Below are 20,793 nucleotides of genomic sequence, written 5' to 3'. Positions count from 1 at the left end.
CCCCTCCCCCTCCTCCTCCCCCTGCTTTTCACAAGGCGCAGGCGCGTGAAGGCACACGGCACCATCCCTCCCCTCTTGCCTTTCGCTCTTCCCCCCAAAGGTCTCTATGTCTCTCCGCGTCGTGGATGTGCATGGTCGTGCCGCAGGCCGCCTGATCCTTGTCGGCGACATCCACGGCTGTCTCGACCAACTGCGGGAGCTTCTTGTAAAGGTTCACTTCACCAATGCAGTTGTTCGGCGCTGCCCCGCCCTGCTGACGTCGTCGTCGTCGGCATCGTCGCTCTCTAGAGCTAACCCTTTGCCTTCTCGCGGTGGTGACCCGAGCATGTGCATCCCGGCTGCTCTGGATCCAGGTCCGTTGGCAGAGTCGGCCTCGCCATCAGCCGAGGATGGTGCTGTGGATGATGTCTGCATCTTCGTCGGTGACCTTGTGAACAAAGGCCCCGACTCGTACGGCGTCGTGCGGTTCCTGCACGACATTGGTGCGATTGGTGTGCTGGGCAATCACGACGCGGTGCTGCTGCAGCTCTCAGAAAAGCTGCGGGCGGATGTTCCGCTGACGGACGAGGAGACGAGCAGCAGCCTTTACCCGCTGGCATTGCACTGCCCCGACGATGTCTTTGCCTTCATGGTGTCTGTCCCTCACATTTTGTGTTTCCATGCCTATCGGCTCATCGTTGTCCATGCGGGCATCGATCCGTCGATCTCGCTTTCTGTCCAGAGCGTCGAGGCTGTAACGCGCATGCGTAACCTGGTAAAGGCAAAAAAGTACTGGAGGCAGCCGACCGATGGGGCCACGGGGCAGCCAGCGCACGTGGCCCTCTCTGTTTCTGCCGCCTTTGCGACACTGGAGCGGCCTAGACTCGGTTCAAACTGGAGCGTGAAGTGGTCGGAGCTGGTCCGCAAGCTGCAAGACTCTGTGGCCGGCGAGGAGGCGAGCAACAGCAGCAGTGACCGCAGTCGCAGCCGCAGCGGCGCAAGTGGCACCGGCGATGGTGCAGACGACAGTGGAAAGACGAAGACGCCAAAGAAGGTAGATGGGGATGCGTCTAAGTGGCGAAGGCGCATTCATCGAGACTACGCGGGTTTCACGGTCGTGTACGGCCACGACGCCAAGCGGCGGCTGCAGGTGCATCCGTACGCCTACGGGCTAGATTCTGGTTGCGTCTACGGTGACAAGCTGACGGCGCTGGTGTGGCCGAGTACGCTGGTGTCCGTGCCAGGGTGGATGAACCCCTCGCCGCTGCGCCAGTCGACGATGTGAGGTACACATGTGAATGACAGCAAGCAGGCAAGAAAAAGCCTCCCCCCTCCTCTTCTCCAGAGAAGGCGCGGCACGGGACGGAGGAAGGGTGTGTGTGTGGGGGGGGGGGAGGCGCAGGCGAGAGAGGGAGAGGGGGGGGGCGCAGGCGAAGGCAAGTTTTGAATTACTGCGCACGTCTTTGTGTCTGTTCGTCTCTGGTCTGCGCATGCGTTAGTGCCCGCCTTTGCGCGGCAACATCGTAGCCCGCACACCCTGCGGGCGTGTGCACATTCCCTCCCTTCTCTCCGGATCAGCCGAAGCGGAGAGAGGGTGCTCGTAGTGATGGAGCCAAACGGGTGAAGGGATGGCGTATCGTCCCATTCGTTTGGGTGTGTGCCTGTGCCTGCTGGTGGTCTCGCCGCATGCGCCAATCCACGGATGCTCCGCAGTGACGGCGACTGCACTGGATAGGGGAGGAGGGCGAGAGAGAAGAGCATGATCGTGCGCACGCATGTGGGGCTGCTGTTTCTTGTGGTATTCGAGGACCACCGCTACGCAACGCTCCTCACCTTCCAAGCGATGAGGATATCAGCGGGTGGGAAGGCTGAGCTCTTCCTACGTAGCGAAGAGGAGGACTCGCGCGCTGGGGTGCATGTCTGTGCAGGCGCCACACATGCATTCTAGCTTGTGGTGCACCACCCTCGTCCATGTGTCTTCCTGGTGCTGCTGCGCCATCGGAACTCTTCCCTCTTGCACCCCTTCCTGTCCTCACGCACGCTCTTTGCTTTCTTCGTTCTCCGAGACGCGTAGACCCGCTCTCGCCGGTACTTGGCGCGTGGGGCACAATCCCATCGTTGTCGCAGTAGGATGGCCTCGTACTGCGAGGTGTGTCAAGGCCTGTACGACATTCCTCACCCACACTTGCGGCTGCAGTGCTCGTCATTGTCGCCGCCGCCATGGAAGCGCGGTATCTGGAACCCAGTTTGCCCTTCATCATCGCCACCCGAGCGAGGAGGAAGCGGGGGAGGCCGCGGTAGCCGCGGTTTGTCGTGGCCTCGCGTCGCCAGCCGCCACCGCGAAACTCCACACGCGTCACGCTTGCCTTTTCTGAAGGCCCGGATCAGCGGTCACGACTGCGTTGGCCCCTACGTGTGCCCTTGCCAGCAGCGGCGAAGCGCCTCCATGCCAGCAGTGCCCGACTCCTACGGCGTCTCAGCCTCACACGCCGCATCACATTCCTCCCCTTCTCTCCTACGGCGCATGTTACACGGCGCGGATGGGGGCGTGGGGTGCGGCGACGAACAGGACGACCGCTATCGTTGCACGACATCCCTTCCACTCCCGGTGTCTGCCTCCGCAGACGCTGGGCGAGGAGGCTCTCCCTTCATAGAGCGCTACGGCGAAGACACCTACTGTAGCCAGCGCCGCGCAGACGGCAACCCGCCCCAGCTGGATTACCTGCGCCGTGGGGCCGGACATGTCTGCACGTATGTGTCTCCTTACGATGACTGCGAAGGCGATGGAGAACGGATCAGACTGACGCGCGGCGACGGCGACATGGCTTTTCCGCTTTCCTCGTTCTCGCCATGCGCGCCGGTGGACGCGCGGGAGGCGGCCGCGCGCCACCGTCGCCGCGCCAGCGCGGGGAGACTACCGCACGTGTGCTGCGCGTCATCTCCTTACCCCTGCGACGACCTGGGGTGGGGTGGCAAGCTCGGTAGCCGCATACCACAGCACTTGTCCTCGTCGCCTAGCCTCGACAATGCTACTCGCTATGCCTCCGAACGCGCCGCACGGCCGCGATCGAGCCGTAGCATCAGCGCTGATCACCCTTCCCGGCGAATATCCCCGACGGCCGATGGGGGTGGCCGTCGTGGTACGCACATGCCGTTGGTGCACAACGACACAGGGTCTGGCGAACCGTCTTCCTCACAGCGACCGCCGCTGCTGCCGTCGGTGGCATCGATCACGCCGGCATCTTCTTTTGCGGGCCTCACCGTCGACGCTGAACAGCGTGCTCAGACATCGACCAGTTCTGAGGCACCACTGCACGTCAGCAGACACGGTGACTCGGCGCAGCAGCCTTTGGTCGCGGCTGGTTCACTGTCGTCTCGCGCTCGTGACTCTCTGGCGGACCTCGTCGCCAAGATACGAGCAGAAGTCAGCAAAGACGTGACTTCGTGGGCCACAGGAGCGCCCCGCAGCGATCTACTTCTGAACCCGGCGGATGCGAAGCCTCGGGCAACTGCAGAGGGTAAGAGAGAAAGACACCGCCGTCCAGAGAAGCCGCAGGAGCAGACCTCCGCCGCTCAGGCTACAGCATCGTCGCTCCTGTCTTCGTCCGCAGTGTCGACGGGAGCAGAGGAGACCGCCGCCTTTCATGTGCTGGCCGCTCCACAGTCATCCAGCACTGGCGACAACCGCGGCGCGCATGCTTACCGGGCTTCCGCTGCACCTCCAGCGGCGAGTGGTGAGGCTCGCAGCGCACGGTCGCATCGGCGGCGCAGCAGCACTGAAGAACACCGTCGCCCATCCCGGCCACGGCACTCTTCGTCGTCGTCCTTGTCAGCGTGTTCGACCCTGTCATCATCCTCTTCGGTGCATCTCCGTCGAACGGTGAGGAGGGCCGAGGTGGTCCTAGGCCGACTGAGGGACAGATCACGCGGCAATGGCGGCAGTCGTACGCAATCGCCCGCTGCTGTTGGTGCAGCAACCGTCCATGGTCGACGGAATACCTCGGTGCACTCCTCTGGACACAGGAAGGGCTGCACAGGGTTGCAGCGTGGCAGGGGACGTCGTCGCCACTCCGCCCCTCCTCTGCCCTCTCGGGCTCATGCGACACATGTGCCATCCCGCCGATCGTCTCTTCCGACTCCCATAGAGACGTTCTCGACGGAGAGTCCAGGTGCACCCCAGCGAGTGCATCCACCTGATCGGGTTGCAAGGGAGGCGATAAGGGATGTGGGGACGAAGAGAGTTGATGCGTCAGAGGCTACTTTGACGGTGGCTGAGTCACGCCGGCAGCAGGAGATGTGGCGCACCACGCAGGAGCACCGCATCGAGCAGCTACGCGAGGGTCTGTCGGCGCTATGCGCGGCCGTACGAAAAGACCTTCAGAAGGTGCGCGAGGAGGTGGGCAGGGTGCGTGCCGAGGCCAAAGACGCGGCGGAAGGCACTGAAAGACGAATGCGTGAGGCGTTGGCGGCTGCATCGCGGTCCAACTCGCCCGATGAGCGTGCGACCCACGCAAGAAGACGAGAGGTGGACTTCCACCCGAGCTCCGTCGTGGCGGCAGTGACCCAGTGCACGCCGGCGGAGCAGCGCCGTCTCGCCATGCTTCTTCTGCCTCACTTTCGACCGCTACTTGAGGAGATGGTCCAGGGGGAGGTGCAGTGCCAGCTCCGCCAGCACCGCGGCGAGCAGCAAGAGGCGCAGCATGGACTTGAGCGGCGCTTGCACACGTACGTTGAGGAGGCGGTGATGTCTCATCAGCGCCGTACACGCGCAGACGAGACCGTCGGCAGTGAAGGCATCGTCACTGCCCCCGTGTGGGCAACCTTCTCTTCTGCGGATGCCTTCGACGCACACCTCCGCGCTGCCACTCGCGCGGTGCTGCTCGAGGAGGACGACCGACGGTATAGTCTGGTGAATGAGAACGAGCGCCGGCATGAGCGGCGCGTGCAGAAGCTGAAGCAGGACTGGCAAGAGGCCCTGAAAACCGCACAAGCGGACTGGAAGGCCGAGTGGCGGACTCTTTTGGAGGAGGAGGCGAATGCGTGGACATGCCGTGCGCAGGCACCGCTGTTGCAGCAGGCCGACACGCTTCAGGACATTGTAAAGGCTCTCACACGCGACGTGACACACCTGCAGGAGCAGCAGGAGGCGCTCTCCGCGCGCCTCTCGACCAGTCTGCGACATGAGCGGGAAATGCGAGTGCAGGAGCAGGCACAACTCGCTGAGCGTGTTGAGCAACGCGTGCGACAACTTCTACCGCGTGAGGTCGAGTCTGCCTGCGTGCGATTTCATGCGTTGCGAGAGCAACGGCTCGCAGCGGCAGCTTCACGAGGCACTTTTACCGAACTGACCACTCCCGGGGCATCGCGCCGGAGTGCGACACCCACGACCTGCGCTGCCGCTGCGGCCGCTGCGCCATCATCCGCAGAGGAGTTTCGCTTGTCCATCGTGCAACCGGCCATGGAGCATATGCGGCGTCTGCTCGTGTTGCACCAAGAGATGATCGACGCGACGGTTGAGGCTCGTTGCCGTCGCGCTGAGCACACGGTGGAGGGCAATCGGCACGTGTGGTCGCAGAACGTGGCAGAGCTGCGGTCAAAGCTCTCGGCGCTGCGCGCCGACGTGCGTGGTGCCTTAGGCGAGTTGTGCGAGAACCTTAACGTGGCCTCTCCAGCCCTGTAAGGCCATATGGAACAACGGCAGTGTGCTTGGGGCATGCAAGCATGCGTGCGTGTGTGCACGCAGGTTTTACCTTTCATAGAATTATGAGCGGGAGGCGAAGTAGGCAGCAGAGGCGGAGGCCGACGGAGGAAGAGAACGGGCAGCGGTGTGATGAGTGGATCGGTCGCGGAGGCGCTTGGAGGAGACGTGTGTGTGTGGATGAGGCAAGCACAACGCACCTGAGAGACAGACGCGAGCGAGAGACGCGTCTATCCTGGCTGGTGAGGCGGAGGAGGAGCGAGGGACGTGCAAAGGTCAGCTCAGGGCCGCGGTACAGGCGGCAGGTGGCCATGCCCTCGTTGTCTCCCGACCCCCTGCTGCCGTTCCTGTCCACACCGCCTTCATGCCCCTCTCCCGGTCTCTTCCACAGCAACCCCCACTTCTCATTTTATGGCGCTCTGTCATTGTGCGCACGACTGGCCTCTCGGCTCCGTCTGCCGCCGCCGCACTCTCTTCTGCCAGCCTTCCTCCCCTCCACCTCTTGGGCTCCCTCTCTCACGATTGTGGATCCCCTGTACGCACCCCCTCATCATAGAGTTTCTGGCAACGCTATCATCGTGCGTGAAAGTACACGCACACGCACGCACAGATGAAAGAAAAAATCAGCCAACCCATCACCCGGATACACTCCGAGCTTGCATCACTCGAGGAGTGTGTGTGCGTGCGTGTGTGTGTGTGTGTGATGTGCGCCAATGAAGAGACCACAAGTTATCAGTGGAAGGTCTGTGTACACGCGGGTACGCGAGGTGCTACTCTTTCCATCCCCTTTCTCTCTCGCGTCTCTCGCGTCTCTCGCGTCTCCGCACAGCTGAATCGAGAAACCTCTCCGTCACCACGTGAACACCACCCAAGCACGCAACCATACACGCGCGTGCGGGCGCTGTCACCCTCAAAGAAGGAGCGCCGTTCAACCCCGCCACCCACTCCCCTCTGCATCCATGCCTCTTCGTCTGCTCGCCGGCGCACGCGTGTGCGCACGAGTGCTGGTGGCGCCGAGAACCGTGTGCCGCCGCACGAGCAGCCTAGGTCGTGCTGGCCTCTCACAGCGAGTCCGCTCGCTTTGCCGCACCATCCTCCATGCGCCGGTTGCATCAGCCGTTGCCATGCACGCCTCGCCGCTCACGGCGCCGCGTCGGACACAGAGCTCGCTGCAGAAGTTGCTGGATGACCCCAATGATCCGTATCTTGGTGCCCTTCAGCAGTTCGACATCCTCCGTATCGCTGACATCGTCGCGGAGGGCCCTGCCAAGTCTGGCGTGCCCGCCGCTTTCCTGCGACGGGCTGCCATTCGCGTGGACACCGACAGCGTTGCCGCTGCTCGAGCTCAGCTAGCGTCACCCACACCCCTCACGCAGCGTCCCGCACGGTCGTCTGGGGAGGCGGTGCTGCAGTCACTGCACGCGGCTGGAATGGTGCATCAGAACAAGAGTGAGGCTGTCGCTGCAGCCGAGCTCAACTCGGCGCAGGCGGCTTACGATGCCCTCCCGCAAGAGGAGAAGACTGCACTGCACATGGAGCGTGTTGTGTCGCACCTCTTCGACGGTCTCTGCGCGATGAGCGCCGCCATGCGGATGCAGGCGGAGGATGGCGCCGCCTCTGTCGAGGAGCGTGACGCGGCTTTCAGCGTCTACGAGCGTATCTTGTCCGCCTACCGGGATGGCATCATCACGGCAGATCGCTGGAGTGCCGACTTTGTGCCGGAGCTTGAGGAGCTGCAAGTGATTTGGCAGCACCTCGGCGATCCTCGGGCGATGCCGCTGGAGAAGTGACTTGAATACACCTGTGTGTGTGTCTGCCTGCGTGTGAGAGAGCTGAATGTTAGAGAGTGTCAAGCACACGCTCTCTGCGTGCAAGCACCGAGCACCTTCTCTTCCGCTTCTTCTTCGGCGAGATGGTAACCGACTCTTGCATTGCCGTCATCTGGCAGCGTTGTCATGTCAACTCGCCCCTCCCGGACGACGGTGGCGTTGGCATGCCAATATCGCTATCAAGTCGTTCAGCGCCGCCTACTAAAGCACAGAGCAACAGGTTTACAGCGGCAGAAAGGCAAACGACCCGCAGTGGCGGACAAGCCGTCGGATGGTGCATCGGGAGATGCATTGACCCATGCGCACTCACCCCTGCAAAGGGCACTGGCAGCGTCACTGTCGTCTCTGCAAGGTGGCCCCGTCGCATCGTGATGGCGTCTGTGGGACGCAGAGCGGGAGGCGAACGCGCACCCCAGACTTGGATGAGCTCTCTTTCCCTCTCTCATGGTCGACATGCTCCCCCACCCCCCGCCGCATCCCTTTCTCTCCACCCGCGAATGGCGAGTCGCGCAAAACACTTTGTGGCACACACATATATATATATACATATCACACATCAGCTCCCCTCCCCTCCACCCACACACTCCACCGACACTCCACACACAACCCTCCGAAGCAACAGGAACACACACATACGAGCCTACAAGGCCCTTAACGTAGCAGAAACAGGCGGCTGAGTCCGTAGCGAACACGGCGATTCCGCTGTTGCGCGCACGCTTGCTGAGCCTACGCGCGCCACGCACGTGTGCCTCTAGAAACAGAGGGGGCCATACCAGCCACGGACGAAGGGGAAGACAGACGTAGACGCGGTCAGGCCAGCGGCACCTATACTCACCCATACAGCTAGCGCCGTTACCGTGCTGCTGCTCTTCTTGGACGCATAGGCGCGCGCACGGGAACAGTCTCCATGATGGACGGCCGCCTGGTGCAGACGTCGTGCCGGACGACGCACTTTTCGGCGGTGGAGGCGACGCTGCGGGATTGGCCCGAGGTCGAGGCAGTCGGGTCCTTCCGCGAGAAGAAGAACAACAAGGGGGACATCACGACAGTGTTCGTCACCTTCCGCGACGAGGCGGCGGCGAAGGCGGCCAGGGCGAAGCTCGATGCCATTCCCGGTATCGTTGAGGCGACCACTGCCTTGTCTGCCTCTCCGGAGCAGGAGAAGGGGGCGGCCAGCGGCAGTCAAAGCAAGCGCTCGCAGAGGAAGAAGGGCAACGCCGGTAGTGACAAGAAGAGCCTCGCTGCGGAGTTCTTGAACTTCGAGTCGTATGAGGATCAAAAGCAGCGCAAGACACACACGAGGAGGGGGAGCAACGGCGTGCCGGAGGTGGCGGGTGCGGAGACGACGCGTAGGGGCCGCGGTGGGCGTGGAATGGGCCGTGGCAGTAACAACAACAGCCGTGGTGCCGGTGGCAATCACCGTGGGATGCGTGGTCGCAGTGGCGCTCATCTGCAGCCGCCGCCGAGCTTTCACCCACCGCCGCAAAGCTTTCAGCCGCCGCAGCAGTACCAGCAGGACCAGTACCAGCAGGACCAGTACCACCCGCCGCCGTGCCTACCGCCGTTCGAGGCGAACGTTGCCTTCGTTGACAACGTGCCATTCGGCACCACGAATAAGCACCTCATGGAGCACTTCTCCCCCTTTGGCCGCATTCTCGATGTGAACCGTCTCGAGTTGATGGTCATGATCTGCTTCGACAACCCGGAGTCGGTGCAGCAGTGCATCCAGCACATGAACGGCACCAAGATCCACGACAACGTCATCACGGTGAGCAGCGGCACCGTCCGCATCCCCGGCAGCGTCGCAATCCAGATGGGTGTTTAACGTAGCAAGCGAAGGAGGAGGAGGAGGCGGGGGACATGTGCAGAGAGGCGCAACTATTTCTCCTTTTCTGTGTTGACGCATGCGCCTCTCCCGCTGCCTTTGTGATCTGCCCCTCGACATCCCTCCACACGCCCTACCGAGTCCCGGACGCATCCGCCTCTCCGTCTGTCCGTCGCCATTGCTCACCCTTCGCTTGGGGTGCCGAGTGTAATGTGTGTGTCCGTTGTCCAACACAACACACAGGTAAAAGCAGCGTATAAATGGGCACTGGGTAACCTAAGACGAACCAACGAGAAAAAGAATGAGTACGGAAACAGCGGCGCTGTGCTCCCTTGGCGGGCATATGGGCCCACAGCATGTATGCGAGGAAGCGGGGGGGGGAGGGAGGGGGGGTTGATGGGAATGGGGTAGTGGTCTTGTCTGTGCACCTGCTTTCAGCCACTTGCGTGGCTCTTGCCAGGGCTGTTCAACTCTTGCCTCCCATTTTCTACCGATCAGCTCTCCCAGCTCCACTCGGAGTGTGGTGGTGGTGGTAGCGCGCCATCGACTGGGATAGGGGGTGTTTCAGTGGTGTGCGGGTGCCGGCGGTGCACTTCATTGGCGTTTTTGTGTGCCACCTCCACCTAAGCCCACGCGTATAGGTTTGGGAGGGCATTCGCGGATGTCTCTCTGCTTTCACTGTGGGCTCCTCCGTGCACACAAGCGCACGCGCTCGCTGGCATAATCCCGACTGTTTGCCCCTTCATGCTCTCCTTTTCGCTCTCTTATTCTCTCACGCAGCCCTCCCCTCTGTGCGCCCTTTCTCTCCTCAGGCCCGTTCTCTCACAGCTACCGCCATCACATCGCAGGCACGTGCACATCGAGGGGCTTCACCGTCCGTGTGCGCCAAGGCTGCTAGCTGTCTACAGACTACAGAAGAGGGGCGTGTTGTTCGGGTGATGATTGCTGTGCTGTGGGAGTGGGGAGAGGGTGCAGCACTCCACTGTATCGACACGTTCTCCTCCTAACCCGCGCTGACCATACGCACGCGTCGACAGACAGGCGTGTATAGACACCGACGAGTATATAGGCATACACACACATATATAGGCGTACGCGTGCATCCATACTGCGCTGCTTGCGTCTCTCTCTCTCGTATCCTTCTCTTTCGGTGTGCGAGCAGGCGCAGGAACGCGCTCGAACCGTGCGCGAAAACAAAGCGACACCCTGCCGTGATGGACTTCGAGGAGGCCTGGCGGGAGGCCATGGGGGGAGAACCGCAGCAGCAGCAGCACCAGCACCAGGCAAGTGGCGGCCACGATGGTGGCGGTGGGGGCGACGACGCGTATGATGAGTTTAGCGACGAGGATCTTCTGCGGTGTGTCCCCTGCGCGAATGACGCTTCTGTGGCGCCAACGTTTGGCCCAGTGTGCCCCATTGCACCGGTGGGCACTGCCATGGCTTCCGCTACCACAGCCGTAACAAAGTCCTACTCGCCGCGTCCTGCGGCGGCCTCGGCTGTTGCGGCGGCCTTGCCCTCTCTGCTTCCGTCCTCGGCGCCGCAGCGGGGCGCCCTCGAGTTTCCTCCTGTCGGCGTCGCCAGCTTTCTGCTCCGTGGCGACAACGGGCGAGTGCGCTGGGTAACGACCACTGGTGGTGTTGCCGCGTCTGCCGCCCAGAGATCAAGTGCTCAGAAGATTCCACAGGCCGCGGGTCACTTGCACCCGCGCGAGGTGGTGGACGTCGAGGCCGTGGAGGCAGATGATGACGTTGTCACTGTGCATGAAGGCGAAGGGGCAGGAACACTTTGTAGCAGCGGCGCAGCTATGCAGCTGAGCGACGGGGAGGACGAGGACGACGTGTCCGACGCGGCGCCTTCGTCGGTGCACCGTCGGGCGAGCGACCCTGCAGGCTTTCTTCGCGACGGCTTAAGCGCTCGAGAGATGCTGCGTGATATCTACGCTGAAGAGGCGAAGCGGCAGCAGGAGCGAGTGAAGCAACAGGAGAACAAGGAGCGGCAGAATGTGCGCCGGGCAGGGGCAGGCCGGGATTGTTGCGAGCTGGAGGCACTTGGTAACGGCGACGAGGTACTAGATGATGAGGAGAGAGAGCGGCGCCGACTCACTGAGCAGGCACGTCAATGCCGCGCCGCCGCTGCAGGCGCTCTTGCGCGCCCTCGGCCACATCGCGCCTCCTCCAACGGGGAACTGTGGGTCACCAAGTACAGCCCCAAGCTGTTCCACGAGGTGCTCAGCGATGAAACCGTTAACCTACGACTCCTGCAGTGGCTCAAGTCGTGGGACGCTTATGTGTTCCCAGATGACGCGCCGTCGGCAGCAAAGGGCGCGCAGGCATCAGGTGCCGGCGCTATAACCGCGGCTTCACCGCCAGCGGAGCGCATCGCCGTCCTTACCGGGCCGCCCGGAGTTGGCAAGACGACACTCGTCCACGTCCTCGCCGCACACTGCGGGTACGAGGTGATCGAGGTGAACGCGAGTGTTGAGCGGACGGCGTCGCGGCTGGAGGCGCTCATCAAGACGGCGGTGTCCGCGGCCGGGCCGGCTCCTGGAGGTCGCGTCCGCCGCCCAACAGCGTCGTCGGGTGTTGCTGGGTCGGCGGTGTCCACTATCGATCACCGTGCAAATCTTGGCGTTGAGAAGGGCCACAGCGGTGGCGCTTCCGGTGCCGAAATGGCAGCAACAGGAGCGCCGTCGACGCCGCATGCCTCTTCCTCCTTGGTGCAGCACTTGCTCCGTCCCAAGTGCCTTGTCATCGATGAGATGGACGGCATTGCCAACAGCAGCGTGGCCGCGTACCTCACCCAGCAGCAGCTGCATCGGCCGGTATTCTGTCTCTGCAACGACTTTTACGTGCCATCCCTGCGGCCGCTGCGGCAGCACTGCACGCACGTGTACCACATGCCGCCCATTCGTCCTCAGCGACTACTCTCACGGCTGGAGGAGATCGCGCGGCGAGAGGGGGCAGCAATGTTCGACTCGATGGCCCTATCAGAGCTCATCAAGACCAGCGGCGGTGATGTGCGGAGCTGCCTGAATGCAATGCAGCTCATCAGCAGCGCTGTACACCAGCAGCAGGAGCAGCAGCGTCTTGAGGGAGGGACTGGCGCGTCCTCCTCTGCCACCGCGGCACTCGTCACGACCCCGTCGCGGCACACCGTCACGGAACTCATTCGGCGCATGCAAGGCAAGGACAGCCGTGTTGCGCTGCGCGACAGCTGGCAGCTACTCTTCACCCGGCCCGAGCGTAACAAGGCTGTGCAGCTGCTGAGGCAGGAGTGCGGAATAGACTACGAGGCCTTCGTTGAGGCCGCCGCCGCCCAGCACAACCGCAACGTTGTTCCTGCGCGTCGTGCGCTTGAGCGAGAGAGGGCGATCGGTGTGCCGGCAGGCGGGAGCTACGCCGCGACACGGACGGCGGAGGCGAGAGGTGGCGGTGGTGCGTCGGCGCGTGCAGCGATCCAGCCAGTAGCCATGGGTTTCCGTGTTGATCCCGGCTACCTGTACGCTGCTCAGAAGCTGTCTCGCTGCCCCGACAGCGGCGGTCTGGTGGACGGCCTCCAGGAGAATTATCTGAACCGTGCGTACACCGACTACAGCTTCTCCCGCACCAGTGCCACCGCTGACAGCTTCTCGCAGCAGGACGTGGTGGTCGCGGCGGCCTTTCAGCATCCGGAGCTGATGGGGACGGCGGAGCGGCTGTGTCACGTGTCTGCGCTGACGTGTTACGTGCACTGCAGCACCGCGGCACGCGGGGGCCGCATCGAGTTCCCACGCGAGCAGGCGACACTGCGCCGCTTGCGGTCGGAGTTGAAACATGTTGCTCAGCAATTCCGTGAAGGGTGCCGCCCGCACGGCTCCGCGTTCCTCGGCGATGACGAGGTTGTAAGCACCGATGTGGTGCCCATGCTACTGCGGTGCCTGTTCGACCGATCGCTGCGTCTGCCTGCGCACTCCATTTCCTCTTTCAGTCGGCTTCCACCAGCAGAGCAGCGCCTGCTGCAGGCATCTGTGGCCCGTCACGTCGAGTACGGTCTGGACTACCAGCGGGACCGGCAGTACACCCCGTCGTCCGCCGCCGCTGCTGCTGCCGCTGGAGCGTTGCTCAGCCCATTCGGCTCGCTGGCCGCGGCGAAGGTGGAGGATGAGGCGCCGTGGCGACTGGCTCCGGAGCTGGACAGACTCCTTGCAGGGGTGGTGCGTCCGATGGAGCGCGCGCTTGCGGGAAGCGGCGGCGGTGATTATCGTGGCTACTTCTTTTCTTCACGCTCGTCGCGCTTCGGTGGGAGCGGTGCCGGTCCGCGTGGCAGCAGCGGCCTCCCCACATTACCGACTCCTTTAGGCGCGAAAGGCGGCACTGACTCTCCGGGCTCCGCAACCAACTCAGGTGGTGGTGGCAGCCGTGAGCCGTCGAGAACGCCGTCGGTGGCATCCGTGATGATGCCGGTGCGGAACGAGGTGCGGCAGATCCTGTCTGGTGAGATCCGCCAGCATCGCATCATGCAGTCCATGGAGCTCCTGAAGCGTCAGTCGCAGCAGTCGACAACAGACGCGCTCGAGCGAGGTATGAAGCGGCAGCGCGCTGACGGCGTTGCCTCCGCCGTCACAGCCTCGTCAAATCCCGCCCATAACGCCGACTCTGCAGTGAAGGGTGATATTCGCGAAGTCGCGCATGTGACGCCGGCAGGTGGGGCAGAGGGGGCGGATGCACCCGCCAAAAAGTGGCCGCGAGCAGACGGGAGCAAGGGGGCGTCAGCAACTGTGACCACCACCACCGCGACGGTGCGGCGCGACTTCTTTGGTCGACCGTTGCCAAGCACCGACTCTGCAGGGGCAGCGTCAGCATCATCGACTGGCAGCACCGCGCGCAGCGGCCCTCGTGCTGTTGGCGACCGTCGCAGCGCCAGCGCCACCACCGTCACGTCACCGTCGTCCCTGGCTTCACCGTCAGCTGGGGACGCTGGCAAGGGTCGCTTTCCTCGCCCGCACTTTCCTCATCGATCCACCGCGAACGCCTGCGTGCGTTACGTGTACCAGGACGGCTCCACGAACGCCGTCAAGATGCCGGCGACTTTCGCGGATTTTTAGTGTAGAAGGGGGGATGCTCCACACGAGGAGCGGGTGCGCGGGCGACGGTGCCGGCCATCCGGAGTGATGAGGCGTGTGGCCCAAACGCGAGGAAAGGGACGCCTTCACAAGACAGCTACGCGTGCACGGCGTGAGCTGAGTTGTCTGTCGAGGGAAGGCGAACAGTAACAACCGTGACAGATGGAGAGGGGTGGTGGGAGAGGGAACACGACATCGGGGGATGTGTGGCCACGTGTGCACCTCCTCCTCTCCCCTGCGCGCGATGATCGCGGCCCTTCCCTTTTCTCTTTTTTTTCGTCCTGTGCCTTCTTCTATAGAGCGAACCCCCCAACCCACCCCCCCACACACGCGCGTAAGCGGGACCCGCACGACATCATCCTAATAGCTGTTAGCACTGTCGATGCGCTCACGCTGACGTGCGCACGCACAGCACTGCGGATTCTGTCGTCTCTCGCCGCCTGCCCCTCTCCCTACCAGTGCGGTGAGCTGCAGCTGCAGCCGTAAGCCGCCAAGCGAGAAAAAGAACGGAAAGCTCGAGTGGGAGAGAGGGGCACACGGATGGGATGTAGTCAGCCTCCGCCTCTCGACACTTCAACGGTACGTCTCGGTGGTGGGAGACAAGCACGGCTACCACTACCGCTGCCCTACGGATCATGACGAATGCCATCTCGCTATCCGTCAGACATGTCTCCCTCTATCTCTCTGGAACATGCTGTCTACTGGCATTGCTCTCCGCTATTGAATGCGGCTGGCGGCGGGGTAGGAGGTAACGGAGCACCACTGCCACCACTGCCACTGCCACTGCTTCTTGTTCGTGTTGATGCGCAGGCGAGTGTTGGTGCCGCCACACCCATCCACCCACTCGTCGCTGCAAGAGCAAAGAGAACACCCAGACAGAAGCGGAGGCGGGGCGAGAGAGAGAGACATACACTCTTCCTTTTTCCCCCTTCCCTCCCCTCTCCCCACCTTGGCCTCGCGCTCGCACTCGCCTGGTCTTCCCTCTCTTTGCGTACGACCCCCCTCTCTCTCTGTCTCTGCCGCCTCAGGCGTGGAAGAGGACGCGGAGAGAGTCGGCGGGCGGGGCGAGGGTCAACCGGCCGGCATCGTTGCGCCCATCACCCCGTGGACGCACCGCTGCACGGTACGCAGACAGACATAGGCAGATACTACCACGTGTCCCCTAAATAGACGACGTTGCCTACGTACCGAAAGATAGCGAGACATCCTCCACCCGGCGTGGTGCGACGCGCACGCAGTGGCGCTTCCACCGACACCCGCGCATGCATAGAGTTATAGAAGGGCACCGACGTAGCCAATGGATAACCGACAGACGCCACACTTCACGGTGGAGAAGCAGCGCCGAACCTCGCCGCGCGCGGCGTCAGCGGAGAACGACTCCTCGTCACCGACATACCCGAGTGGACAGGAAAGCGGTAACACACCAGCCACGGGTAGCAGCAGTGGCAGCGGTGCGGCTGCTGGAAGCCCTGGCGTCCGTCACGTGACTTCTGCGCGAACTGCCGTCTCTGCTACTGCTGCTGCTTCCACACGCACCCCACCTCACCAAAGTAGCGGCGCCGCTCTTCATCTTTCCCCTGGCGGCGGCACTCTTGGGTCATTCTTCGACACGACAGCTTTCGCCTCCCCTGCCTCCGCCTTCACATCGTCGCCGGAGTACGGCAGGGCCATGGCGCATCTGCTGGACAGCGTGGCGAGCCCCTCATCTACGTCACCTTCGCGAACACCAACGCGATCGTCGTCGTCGCTACCGAACCATAAAGCAGCGCATCCGTCCTCGCGCCAACGCCATCCCCTGCAGCAGCAGCGCTGGTCGTCCTCTGCACAGGTAGCTGCCCACCCAATGCGTCGCGCCAACGTGGAGGAGAGGGCTGGCGGCTCGCCGGAGTGGGACCGCACCACGCCTACGCGGCAGCAGCAGTCTCACCGCAGCGCTCAGAAGCACGATCCGCTGCCTGCCTCCCGGAGCGTGCAGCAAGGGCCAGCAACTACCACCGAAGAGGCGACTGCCACGTACCCGTCCTCCATCAGTGTCGACGACGAGGCATCGTCTCGGCTCTCTGCCGCCCAGCTGACGGAGATGCGTGAGCGCCACGGCAGCGACTGGGCATCTCCTTCAGAGGTGCTGCAGTTGCGTACACTTTTCCAGGACGTGACCTCGCGCTACATGCGAGAGGTGCAGGTTTTGAAAGGTGAGCTGGTGAGGGCGCAGGAGGAGTGCGCCGCCTACGCGCAGGAGCGAGAGAAAGTGCTGGAGCTGCAGCAGGTCTACCAGGACGGCGTCGCCGCATGTGGAAGGGCGAAGGAGCGGGAGGCGCAGTGGGTGGAGGAGCGCGCGCTGCTGCACGTGCAGATGGAAAAGATGATGGTGGAGAATCAGCGGCTGCAGCTCTACATTGCCAAGAAGCAGCAGCCTCATATCCATCATATGCCACCGCGCGGCAGCGCAACAGGAAGTCGCGAGCGTGTGCGGGCGGCAGTGCAGGCAGTCGCCTCTGCCGCCACCGCGACGTCTTCCGCCTCCCCTTCCCCGTCCGCCTCCTGGCCACCTCTGCCGCCCACCACCACCGCCACGACGACCAGCACGACAGGCTACTTGGCCTCACCGCAGCCGCTAGATGGTCTGGACACAAAGATCTTCGCCTCTCTTCCCAGTGCAGCAGCGGCCGCCATCACTGGCACGGGGCAGATGGAAGAGACATCGCCATATACGGTCTTGTCTGCGTCGTCATCGCCTGAAGCGCTGCAGTACAGGGCACCTCAGCGAGGCGGCGGAGTGGCGGCCGAGACACCACTGCCTCCTATGCCCTCGCCCACCTCTCACCAATCTGCGCTCGCAAGGTCCGCGTCGCCCATCAGCGCTGCCGGTGCCGCAGGTGCACAGCCACCGCATTCGACACCGCTCCAGGGCACCTTCCCCACTGATACTGGGTATGACGCTGGCGCTGACCTGCCAGGTGGCGATGGCGAACATGGCGGTACATTGCCTCAGCAGCAGCTTGGTCGCTCACGACGGCACCCACGCGGTGGTGCCAACCATGACGAGGAGCCGCACAACTCTTTCCTCATGACCCCTTCGGTCTCAACTAGCGATGACGGCCGACTCGGCGCTGGGAAGTCGGTACGGCTTCCGCGGCAGCAGCGGGTGCGTCTCGACGGTGGTGACGGTGAGGTCGACAACACCACCGGAGAGGGCGGGTTCAACCCCTCTTACGCTCGCGGGGTCACAGACCTCTCGTCCACCTCCGGCGGGTCGTCATCGCCCTCGCCGGCTGCGAACATTCGTGCAATGCACGCTGGCAGTGGCCTTGCGCAGGCCCACGAGCAGCGGTCGGGTGGCCATAGTGACGGTGGTGGCCGCCGTGCCGCAGAGCAATGGGGAGGAGGGGAGCCGGTTGCCGAGAGAGCTGCTTCTGTGGCCGCTGCGGCGGCGTTTCCCGCCACTGCCACTGCCACTGCCACCGCCACCACCACCGCCACCACTACTACGACGCCGTCCCTGGGCTCCACCGAAATGACGACATTGTCCTCGCCATTGAGTCTTCAGTATCTCTACCAGCTCCCACGCACTCCAGCCGAGGCCCTGCAGGAGGAGGTGCAGATGCTCAAGGAGCTTCGGCGGCTTGGGGAGGAGAACCAAGTTCTTACGGCCCGCCTGGACTACATGCAGGTGACGAAGGAAATCTTCACGAACCAATGCGAGCAGCAGCACCTCCGACTCGCCCAGGCGCACGACCAGTCGCGGCACAGCGCGGCGCAGTGGGAGCTGTCGTCACGACAGCTGGAGTCAGAGGTGAGACAGTCGGAGGCAAAGTGTGCGGAGTTGCAGGGAGCGCTCGAGAACGTGTTGCAACAAGCCAAGAGGCAACAGGAGCTGAGCCAGGCACGCCTCGTGGAGCTGGAGGCTAGCAGCCGTGCGGCGTTAGTGGCCACACGCGACGAGGCCATGGAAAAGGTAGACGCGCTTCGAAGTTCTCTGCGAGAGATTGCCGCTAGCCTAGCGACCTCGTCTGCCTCAAAATCGCCGCCGGCTGCGGGGCACGAGTTGGCTCAGCTGCGAGAGGAGGCAGGGCAGTGCCAGCGTATCGTCGAGAATCTGCGGAACGAGCTGCATGCGCTGCGCGCCGCACACACAGAACTGCAGGATGAGCATAGCGCGTTGCGGTCGGCGGCGCAGATGCATCGGGCACGCTTGGAGGGTGACCTGGCGAGCTCACGGAAGCTGCTGGCGGCTGCGTGCAGTGACCAGCAGGCTGCGGAGTCCCGCATCGACGAGCTGGAGGCGGAGGTTGAGCGGCTGCGCTCGACTGTCGTGACGTCCGAGGGGTGCATGCATGCGATGGAGGAGCGTCTCCGGCTCGCCACCGATGAGCTCACGTCGCAGCAGGAGCAGCTGGACGAGGCGTCGACGTGGCAGGCGCGCGCTCTCAGTGCTGAGAGTGAGCTTGGCACACAGCGCAGCTACTACGAGAAGGAGATCGCCGTCTACAAGACGGCGGCATGTGCAATGCAGGATCGCCACCACGCAGAGGTGGAGGGCTTATTAAGGGGCTATGAAAAGCTGCAAGTACGCCACGAGGCGACGAAGATGCGCCTGGCGGCGGCGGTGTCGCGATCAGGGGCGGCTGCCGTATACGCTGCTGCTGGCGGTCAAGCGAAGAGGCGACACTCCCGTCATTCGAAGAGCGAGGACAGGGGCGCTCCAGTCATCCCCTCCGGCAACCCAACCGATACTGCAAGCCACTCGCCGCCAGCTGCCGTCGAGACGGAGGCTTCTTCGTCCCACTGCGTGGCTGCCGCTTACGATTCTCTGCAAGCGCTGCGCACCTCGAAGCAGGTGACGGAGAAGTTGATTCGCTCCTTGAACCGCGCCACCTCTCCGTACCACTGATGATGAAGAGCGGGAGGCCGAAGACAAACAACGTCCCAACAACACAGAAACCCACCCAGAGCGCGCGCGCCGCGGTGGGAAGAGGAGGGGTGGGGTAGCAGCAGCCGCAGCAGCGGCAACGCAGACCTGGGCATGGCGGAGGGTGGAGGCGGCAAAGGTGCTGTAGCGCATCCTCTTCGCCTGCTACACACACACTCGCTCTCTGATGGCCTCCCTCCCTCCGCCTCTTCACCATCCTTCCTCTTCTCGTATTATGGTATGTATTAGTGGCACGGCAACGACATACACACACACCATCATCATCCTGATCATCATCAGTGAGTGCCTTCTCATCCGTGGTTGCCCCACCCCCGCCTTCGTTGGCTTTTCCGAGTGAGCGAAGAAAATACAAAGTGTGTTGGTGCGCCCGTATGCTGTCGTCGATCGACTGCTTCCCAGCACTCGAAGAGAGAACACGCCGCACAGACGTGCTCTCGTTGAGCGTCTATGTAGGTTAGGGGGTATACCCGCTCTCGCCGACTCTCTCACCAACACAGACCCACCTGACCACCTTATCCCTCTCTCCCCCCTCCCCTCCCCCCACACACCCACACACGCATCTCTTCCCTGACCGCCTCTCTCTCTCGCTCTCGCTCTCTGTGTGTGTGTGTGTACGCCGCCACACACGGCGAATGCCCCTGCCACCCATACACTCACCTGACGGCTTACCGTGCTTTTTCTGCACCTCACCACCTCTTTTCCTAGTCGGTGCGTTCCCCCTTCCACAGCCAAGTACGACGGGAGGGCACGCAGTCGAGACTCACAGTCCGCACCGTGTTGCAGGTGAGGTTATCCACGTACACAGTGGTGTAAGCGCACACGTGAAAGATGCGTGCGTGCGTGCGTGCTTACCACGCCCCCCACCCCCCACGCCCCCAACCACTTCTCTCCCACACGCGACACTCCACAACGTGGGGTGTGGGCAGAGCGACAGAGCAGTAAAAGAAAAACAAGGAGGCGTACGTATGTGCACACCGGCAGCAACGATCACCTCCCCCCCCACCACCACACACCCACCTGAACGGATATACAGACACCCACGCTTACGCTGCTGCTGCCGTTCGCTCGCACTCGCGTATCTCTTTTCCCTTTAGAGCGCGTGCGAATTCTTCCCGAGTCTGTCCTCCTCCTCTTCTCCCGCATTTGTGGACACCTGGACGACCGCGGCGCTCACTTGCGCGATCAGCCCCCTTCCCCCTCCCGCTCCCCCCCGGTATCTCGTTGCAGCGAAGGGGAAGGGCGGCATCACCAATTCGCTTTTCATGGAGGTTCGGAAGGCGGGACTAAAGTAGGCGAACATAAAAGCACAGCACCGTAAAAAAGCGGTCCTTGCAAGCAACTTCCCCCCCCCCACCCCCATTGTTTTGTGTCTGCGCTTCCCGTCATCGCTTGACGTTGATGCGCCTCTCTGTATATAACCTCCCCCCTAC

The 20,793-nt window shown here is 63.0% G+C and overlaps 6 protein-coding genes across 6 annotated transcripts; all 6 read left to right on the top strand.

Moving 5' to 3' along the window:
• Positions 1-325: 325 nt before the first annotated feature.
• On the top strand, positions 326-1,264 carry LMXM_17_0580 (bis(5'-nucleosyl)-tetraphosphatase,symmetrical-like protein; the record flags this gene model as incomplete). The annotated part of the gene is made up of 1 exon (XM_003873871.1): positions 326-1,264. One exon carries the CDS (start codon positions 326-328, stop codon positions 1,262-1,264), a length of 939 nt encoding a protein of 312 aa, XP_003873920.1.
• Positions 1,265-2,110: 846 nt separating this feature from the next.
• LMXM_17_0570 (conserved hypothetical protein) lies at positions 2,111-5,659 on the top strand (the record flags this gene model as incomplete). Its single annotated transcript, XM_003873870.1, has 1 exon — positions 2,111-5,659. One exon carries the CDS (start codon positions 2,111-2,113, stop codon positions 5,657-5,659), a length of 3,549 nt encoding a protein of 1,182 aa, XP_003873919.1.
• Positions 5,660-6,801: 1,142 nt separating this feature from the next.
• Positions 6,802-7,467, top strand: LMXM_17_0560 (conserved hypothetical protein; the record flags this gene model as incomplete). Its single annotated transcript, XM_003873869.1, has 1 exon — positions 6,802-7,467. The coding sequence occupies one exon, from the start codon at positions 6,802-6,804 to the stop codon at positions 7,465-7,467; it is 666 nt and encodes a 221-aa protein (XP_003873918.1).
• Positions 7,468-8,413: 946 nt separating this feature from the next.
• On the top strand, positions 8,414-9,331 carry LMXM_17_0550 (putative RNA-binding protein; the record flags this gene model as incomplete). Its single annotated transcript, XM_003873868.1, has 1 exon — positions 8,414-9,331. The coding sequence occupies one exon, from the start codon at positions 8,414-8,416 to the stop codon at positions 9,329-9,331; it is 918 nt and encodes a 305-aa protein (XP_003873917.1).
• Positions 9,332-10,545: 1,214 nt separating this feature from the next.
• On the top strand, positions 10,546-14,415 carry LMXM_17_0540 (conserved hypothetical protein; the record flags this gene model as incomplete). The annotated part of the gene is made up of 1 exon (XM_003873867.1): positions 10,546-14,415. The coding sequence occupies one exon, from the start codon at positions 10,546-10,548 to the stop codon at positions 14,413-14,415; it is 3,870 nt and encodes a 1,289-aa protein (XP_003873916.1).
• A 1,687-nt stretch (positions 14,416-16,102) lies between these two features.
• LMXM_17_0530 (conserved hypothetical protein) lies at positions 16,103-19,324 on the top strand (the record flags this gene model as incomplete). The annotated part of the gene is made up of 1 exon (XM_003873866.1): positions 16,103-19,324. The coding sequence occupies one exon, from the start codon at positions 16,103-16,105 to the stop codon at positions 19,322-19,324; it is 3,222 nt and encodes a 1,073-aa protein (XP_003873915.1).
• Between the last annotated feature and the right edge of the window lie 1,469 nt (positions 19,325-20,793).

This window comes from Leishmania mexicana, chromosome 17, assembly GCF_000234665.1.
Source record: "Leishmania mexicana MHOM/GT/2001/U1103 complete genome, chromosome 17".
Classification (NCBI taxonomy): Eukaryota; Euglenozoa; class Kinetoplastea; order Trypanosomatida; family Trypanosomatidae; genus Leishmania; species Leishmania mexicana.
Note: the sequence above shows the minus strand (reverse complement) of the source record. Positions and strands in the feature narration are given on the sequence as shown.